At 34.1% G+C, this 8,686-nt stretch overlaps 1 protein-coding gene across 1 annotated transcript; it reads right to left on the bottom strand.

The window, feature by feature from the left end:
- Positions 1–7,554: 7,554 nt before the first annotated feature.
- LOC132305044 (secreted RxLR effector protein 161-like) lies at positions 7,555–7,953 on the bottom strand. The gene has a single exon (XM_059802730.1). It carries the CDS (start codon positions 7,951–7,953, stop codon positions 7,555–7,557), a length of 399 nt encoding a protein of 132 aa, XP_059658713.1.
- Between the last annotated feature and the right edge of the window lie 733 nt (positions 7,954–8,686).

Below are 8,686 nucleotides of genomic sequence, written 5' to 3'. Positions count from 1 at the left end.
GGCCTTAATAGGTGTGACTAGGACGTAAAGGTGTAGGACGTAGAAAATATAAGTGTGGCGCGACCGAATCCAGTACCTAACTGAGTTGCCTACATGTCTCAATAATCATGTATGCCATGGTGAAAATCAAGTCGAATATAATTTGATTATGATGAACTAGACTTGGATGGAAAATTGACGCTAGTGTGCCCGAACCTAGTGGTTACGAAGGTTGCCTATGTATCTTGACTATATGAAGTAAGTATAACTCACTTTGTAACGACCCAAATTCGTGAGTCCGAAACACTGAGGGCAATGTGGTCATTACGCTTCTTACTATGTGTTAAAGGTCGTGATGAAGCCATACAGGTCATTTGTAACCACATCAGATCATGAAAGAATGATAACATTGACTTCAAGATCACGTCGAAACCCTAGGGCTTACAAGTGTAAAACGGTCATTTTAAATTATAATTATGAAATGAGACTGATACTAGTAGAAAAATGATTCAAAATCCTTCAATTTGGGCTCAAGAATTACCTAGTTCGGGTTAGAAATGAAGAAGTTATGGTTAAATGAAATTTGGAGTAAAAACTGGAAGGCACTAGACTCCTAATGGTCGAGCACTGCCTATTTGTGCTTGAGCTCTGGCCTTGTGCTCAAGCACACGGGGACCAAAAATGCAAAATACCGAGAGTTACTGTCAGAATTCACTATTTTAGGCCCTGTGCTCGAGCACTGAGCTCCAGTGCTTGAGCACTGGCCTGGAAAATGACTCCAAAGTCATATTTTGACCTCAACTTGGTCCCTACATTGCTCATTCAGTTATATAACTCTTCCATGCATTTCAAACATATTTTAAATATGTCCAAAGCATACATGAACAAAATGAAATGATTGAAAACACACATTTATCATAATGAATCTAATTTAATCATATCCTTGCATCATGCATAGAATAAATCTACATTGAAGTAGAAAATAGCCTAATGGCCTCATACATGTTACAACTTCATAGTTTTACAAAACTATCTCAAAAGAGGTAAGAAAATCAAATGGGGACTCCAAAACTACATCCTAAGTCCCAACCTAATTTCCATCCTACAATGTCATACATAATCCCAGAGTCTACAAAATAGTTACAAGCTTAAAAAAAAAAATCAGAGCCATATGCTTATTACAAAAAGAAATCTATGAACTAATCTTCATGGTCGATCTTGAGGGACGTCGTCAACAATCTCTTTACCTTTTCCTAAAAATGTTAAAGATAGGGGTGAACACGACGGCTTAATAGAGAAATCCTAAGACACACCCTTTAAGTTCCCGTGAATCACACGTAGGGGAAAAGTATTACAGGAATGGGATCATGTGTAGATAGGAGAATGAACAATCCTTATAACACAAGTCATAACCATATAAATGGAATGCAATGCAAGTGCAATCCCTACACCTTTTCTCCCGACTCAAACCACACACACACTTAAATCAATAATACAACCCGACCCTAGGCAAATCCTAGGCGCCACAAGAGGAGATTGGCCACCCATCTCTGACGTACGAAAACTCTGTGGCATCATTTGGGGTCTAGGTAACTGAACCATAAATAATGACCTATGGTAGCTCCATAGTGCCATTGCACCCCTTCTAAGTTAGTATTAACCCCACAAACCTATGGCAACTCTATGGCCCCCGATTTTCATAAACCTTCTTTTCTAAAAACCTTTAAAATCCAATCATTTCTTTCCTTTCCTTCCCAAAAACAATGACCTACGGTAACTCCGTAACACTATTGCACCCCTTCTAAGTCAGTATTAACCCCATAAACCCATAGCAACTCTATGGCACCCGGTTTTTGCAAACATTCCTTTCCAAAAACCTTTGAAATTCAACAATTTATTTCCTTTCCAAAACTTTTTGAAAATCAACTGTTTCTTTCCAAAACACCACTCACCACCCTATGGAATGAATATGATGAATGGCGTTAAAATTCACATTAGAATCATATATTATAACAACCCAGATTCGGAGGATTCGAATCTTTAACCGGGTTCTTAACCGAACCCGAGGACCTAAAAGGGCACTATGGTAATTTCATGTGGCTAAACTGTAATTAGGTTAAAGTTCTAGGTCATTTATTCAATTAAAACAAAGTCTAGAGTCAAAATGGGAAAACATGTCCATCTAACTGATCAGATGGAAGCATCTGATTAATTATATGGACAAAAAGAAGGCGTACCAAATGGGTATGCCATGTGACCGATCAGATGAAGTATCTAACTGATCAGATGGTCATCTCACTGGTTAAATGATGGCATCTAACCGATCAGATGACCATTCCAGCAGACGTGTGCACAACCAGACCATTTAACTGATCAAGTTGAGGCATCTGATCGATTATATGGTCATCTGACCAGTTAAATGAGGGTATTTAACCGATTAGATGGCCAAAATAGTGGGGTGTCATGCTGCCAAACCCCATGTGATTGATCAGATCGTGCATCTAATCGATCGGATGGATCCCTTGAGTGAAAACAATTTCTAAAGAAATTTCCTGACCTGTCCTAACTCACCCACAAACTAAATAATCAACGAAAAGGACTATGATATGCTAACATTTAACATCAAAATAGATCATTTCATCCCATTAAATAATACATGGATAATTATGTTACATGATTCATGTTCAAAAGAATGTAACCTCAAGTCCAAAAGAATATGGTTACAAAACTAATATAATCATGGTCACAAATTACATTGCTTTTACATCTAGTTACAAAAATAAGACATCAATTACAAAAGGTTATCCATCAAGTTAAGCAATGCTACAAAAGAGTCAAAATCAAGGTCGGTAGCCGCATCTATGCATGTGGAGGGATACCATCCACCACTTCCTTCCTGTGTCCTAAAATTTGTTAATATAAAGGGGCGAGCGACACTCGCTTAGTAGGAAATGCCTAAATTTTAACTTGACTATATTAACTCAACACGCCTTTGTAAAGTCCCTTTTTAGCTTGGATACGTAACTTGGAAGGGTCGTTGGATGATATCCAACGGTTGATAAAAATCTAAGGAAATAATGACACTATTTTTAGTTGGGTTACAAAGATCAAACAATCATAACCAATCGATCTCATAAGATTAGTTGATTGCTCAAGTTGTTACAACTTACAAGATCTACATCGTTGGATCTGATGGGTTATTCAAATCAATTACGTGATAAAGTAATCTGGACCGTCCAACAAGGTAAGATGACTAGTGGACTAGTTGTAACCCAATAGTTGGATTTCTGAATTAATTACACAGCATTTAAACCACCTTAATTCCACCTTAAAACAGCTTCAATTTATAATTTCTCAACTTAAATTTTATTATTGACATAAAATAGGGACAAATTGTAGGCATACTAAATTGATAACATTTTAAACTTATATTCTCTCAAATTAAATTTAGTTATGCAAAATATGATTGGACGAAGATTAAAGTATAAATTTGGTTATACTTCAATTATCTTCGTGATTACATGCTCTAAGTATATATTTGAAATTATGTTTAATTTCATTAACTATATTATTTTGGATTTTATTTATCACATATATATATATTTATGTGATAATCTCTCCTTTTATAATTGGATATATTATCATTTTTCTTATTAGTCCTAACAATTTGAAGATATTTGCCTCATAATTTGTTATATATGTGATGAGTGTCATACAAGTCTCTAACCAAATTTTGTGATTTTTGTGAGGAAAACTCACTAAAGTTCTAGTATGTTACATTCCGCATGATTAGATCCTGTTTTGTAATCCTGTCGTTTGAACGATAAGATAATAAAAAAAAAATTATTGTTTTTCCAGTTGACTATGATTAGTGGATTAAAACTAGAGTATCTCTCCATATTATATTTATTCAAAAATCATCCAAGATTTATGAATTATACGTAGTGTAGGATTAAATGACAATATTAAAATAGAACTCTTCAACTTTTAAAGTGGCAAAAGCGGGTATAATTTTTGGTAATGTGATATTTCTAATTTTTTCTTACAAAGTATAGTATAGCTTTAATTTGAGTTTTAAATCGAATATTTTTTTTATCCAAAAATGACATCATTGTCAGAATAAGCCACCCATTAACGTTATATTTTGTTGGTCCCTGTGTTCTCAATGTTTGACCTTTTAATGTCAATTTTATGCTTTTTGAGCTTCCAATGTGATAAATAATCTCTGTTGGGGCACTCTCAATGTGCATCAATATACAAGGGTAGTGTTTTCCTTTTACTAGCTAAACAAATCTATCAAATTATGTTTAAGGGATGTTCATTGTTTCAATCTGTCCACATTTATAGAAATTGTGTTTTTTTGGCTCTCGATCTGCATGTGACATTGGTATTTAAGTCTTTTTATATATGTCTTATGTCATTTCTCACTTATATGGGATACTACATTGAGGTGTCATGCATAGAATCTAAAATGTTCTAGTGTTCTCAGTCACAACATCAGTTTTATGTATAGTGAGACAAGTGTCAAGTTTAGGGGTATTCTGGTCTTTTCTCCATGATGACTATTTAGCTAACATGTATCCAGTGGTCCTTGAGTGAGAAACTGAGCCTTGTGTGGCATTTGTTAGCTTTCAAGCTTTATATAGTATATTGATATGTATGCTACTACAAGCTCTGAAATGCATGTGCATTAGAAGACAAAGCTGCTGAATTGGCACGGATATATCTGCCTTTTCAGCAGAGGAATGTCAGAATATTCCTTTATGTAATGATTGGATGATAGCAATTCCTTATTGAAAAAGGATTTGAGCTTCAGTCTCTATATATATGCTGTTATAATTCTATGTGAAAACAGTGTTAGCGCGGGGTGTGGAAACTATTAGTTGATTTTAATTGTGATTAACTCCTTTAATGACCTAGATCTGATTATTAGGTCAACTTGTTCAATTTATGATTGATTAAATTATCTGATCAATTAATCATCCATAATCATAAATATAAATACTGAAAAGTAAAGCAAGTTAAGGTTAGAGAGATTGCACCAAGATTTTTAGTGAGGAAACCCCAGTTGATAAAATACGTCAACTGTTTGCATGGAAAAAACCTCGTTCAGTCCAAAGTAAACCGATCCACTATGTTTGAAACAAAGTACACTGAACTTTGACTCTTGCTCACACCCTATCGTTTTACCAAACACCAATTGCTGACAATCCTCTAGCTTTGCGACGTACCGTCCAACAGTAGTAACTTGACCTTTACTTTTGTTCTTCAAGATCTGAACTCGATGTAGAAGAATTAAATCCTGTTTTTCATTTAGAATATCTGAATCTTCAATATAGCTCCAATTTCGATGAGATAGAGAACAACACTACTAAATCACTCATGAATATATGTGTTTGCTCTCAAAAATTCATTCAAAATAATCAGATTTGATTTTCTGAATCTTCTCTCTCTAAAGGCTTTCTCAAAATATAGAATTAATGCTCCTTAAAGCCATGAATAAGCTTAGAAGACTAACAAGGTTTATATAGAGTTTAAAAAGTCCTAATCCCTCTGAAAATATAGAAAATTTCGTGTATAGGACTTGGAAGGAAGTTTGGTCCAAAAAGGAATTAAAACGGATAAGGAAATTGAAGTTCTATACTGATCAGGACTTCTTGAACCGGTACCTGGATTTGGCTACCGGTTCAGGATGAACAGAATCTATTCCGACGTACTTTGGCTACCGGTTCCAAATGGACAAAAGTGAATCTGCTATTTTCTTACCAATACTAGATTTTGGCTACCAGTACCAAAAGGACAAAAGTAAATTTCCTACCAGTACTAGATTTTGGCTATCAATACCAAAAGGACAGAATGTAAATTTCCTTAACACGTCAAACTTCTGAAACTTCCTAAGTGTTCTCACTCACTCACATACCTTTCTAAAACATTGTTCTCATCATCCCAAAGTGTAGTATACCATGAACACTTGAACTTCTTCAAATCCGCATCCGATCTTCAATCTTTGAAATTTTGAACTGAAAAATTACAACTCGATCAAACTTGTTTTGACAACGAAATTAGCCAATTATAAAATATATCTCACAACCTCTCCCTTTGGCAATTTCGTGACAAAACCCTAAAAATAATTTAGCAATCTACCCAAGCAGGAAAGTAAATTATAATGATTGTTAAAGGAAATAAAACCGCGGAAATTTTCTTAAACCTCATGAAGCTTTAACACTTGTAACAACCTGTAATTTGCACATTAGCTCAAACATAACTACCCGTGAAGCTTAATCAAGAAAATAAACACAAGCATAAAATAGGCATGCTAATAATGCCTGAATATCAATGCAATGAATAATGGTTCTGGCCCTCAATGCAAAAAGTTATCCCCCTTAATGCAAAAGTATATCTCCTATTGAATGATAAGACTTTAAACTCTCTCCCCTTTTTGTCACAAATTAACAAGGGTCTTAAGGAAGAAATATCCTAGAAGTAGGAAGCAACCAACCATATAAATCTTGTAAATTAAAACCAATGAGAATGTAGACTCCACAAGATTATATGTTTCAATACAAAGAACCAAGATCAATTCAATAAAGTTCCACCACAAACTTAGTACGTGTAGTAAAATCATCACCAAGTTCCAAAAACATATGTTCTGTCAACTATTCAGATTTTAGATAATAAATCAATGATATAACATATCCTTAGAAATTAAACAATCAACATGTGCAAAAGACATTTTTTATTTTTCTCTTTGTGATTCATTTTTCTTTTTGCACCGCGCTTATGGGCAGCCAGCTCTTTCCCTTATTCCCATTTATTTCGAGTCAAAGTAGCTTCGGACAATTCCCAAAGGTAGCATTTTCCATCTCACCTTTTTCTTTCAAAACAACAATTTTTTCATTCTTTTTTTTTTTTTCTTTTTTTTTTTTTTTTTTTTTTTAACTTTTCATTCCAAGCTATTTTTCAATTTTCTTTTATTTTTACTCTTTTGATCTAAAACACATAAAACAAGTTTAGACAATGATCAATCATATAAACATTATCTTTGACCAAAACGAAAACATCAAATACAAGTAAATGTACTATCAATGATTCATTTACTATACGAAATAAGTAAGCAAAACCAATTTCATCAATTAATAGTCATAGTATGTTTTACACATATAATCCATGTGTCATTAAACTCCTTCTGTTTAACATAATCAATATGATTTGTTTAATTTCCCAAAAAAACATAATCTAGACACTCAAGATATGTATGAAAATTCTTTATAGACTATGTCTTTGCAATGCATCTAATCAAGACAACAAACACCTATAGATTTCTTAAAATGAGAAAACTTAGGAGCATCTAATGGCTTAGTGAGAATATCAGCCAAATTCTGATCAGTATGCACTTTTTTTAAAGACACAACATTTTGTTCAACAAGTTCCCTAAGAAAATGATGTCGAATGTCAATTTATTTAGTCCTAGAACGCAAAGCTGGATTCTTTGAAATATTAATTGCACTAGTATTATCACAAAAAGATAGCAGTAGTACATTGATCAACTCTATAATCCAGAAGCATCTATTTCATTCAAAGCAATTGTGTACAACAACTTCCAGTAGCAATGTATTCAACCTCACAAGATGATAAAGATTTACAATTTTGTTTCTTGCTGTACCATGAAACAAGATTAGTACCAACATAGAAACAATCACCTGAAGTACTCTTTCTATCATCCTTGTTTCCAGCCCAATCAGTATCAGTATAGCCTGCAATCTCAGAGTTAGATTTAGAAGAATAACATAATCCATAATTCAATGAACTATTGACATAAAGAATAATGCACTTGACTACAAGAACGTGTTGTTCTCTTGGATCAACTAGATACCTAGCACAAATACCTACACTAAATGAAATATCTGGACACACTAGGGTGAAAAAATCCAGGGTCGTCACAAGTAGAGGAGGCATCATCTGCTTCTTCTCCATCTTTAGATAGTTCTTGGATACGATCAGTCAGTGAGGCTGCCATCTTCTTGAGTTCTTCTAGTTCTGACTTGGGAGTTTGCTTTTGTGACTTGGTGGAAATAGTAAAACCAATAGGGGAAGACTATTTCTGTTGAATGACTTGCTTTGTTTGAAGAGTGACTTATGTTTGGGAAGTAACTTGGGTGGATGATTGTTTGGGATAGTCATCATTGACATATCCAATAATCCTATCAAATTTGAAAGTATCCCACCATTTAACATAGTGGCGACGGATGACTATGTTGTCTTTGATATCATATTGCCATTTAAATATCCATGGGACTTTGTATTTACTGCAAAATAACAAGAGGATTGGAAATTGAGAACTATGTTTATTAACTTTATGAACAGTGTGAAAGTATTTGACTTGATCTGCAAGAGAGAGGGGGATGATGAGCACTGAAAAGTGCGCATATAAACCCGTTAAGCTTAAGCATTCTAGTACCTTTATCTATCTTACTTTGCCGTTTTAGACTTATTACATGTTATTTATATTTTCGGGCACTAATCCCAAAATTGAGCTAACTCAGCCAAATAAGAGCTTAATTGAAGCAATCCTGAGATAAACCAAAGGAGAGAGCAAAGTGGAGAAAGAAAGGAGCAAAAAGGAATCAAGTTGTGCAGCTGAAAAGTTCGATCGATCCAACTTAGAGTTCGATCGATCAAACATCTATGATCGATCACAGTACTTCTC

Source organism: Cornus florida, unplaced genomic scaffold (genome assembly GCF_030987335.1).
Source record: "Cornus florida cultivar Cherokee Brave unplaced genomic scaffold, ASM3098733v1 CherokeeBrave_3.0.0_Hap2_Chr04, whole genome shotgun sequence".
In the NCBI taxonomy this organism is placed as follows: Eukaryota; Viridiplantae; Streptophyta; class Magnoliopsida; order Cornales; family Cornaceae; genus Cornus; species Cornus florida.
The sequence above is the reverse complement of the archived record's forward strand: the minus strand, read 5'-3'. Positions and strand labels throughout refer to the sequence as shown.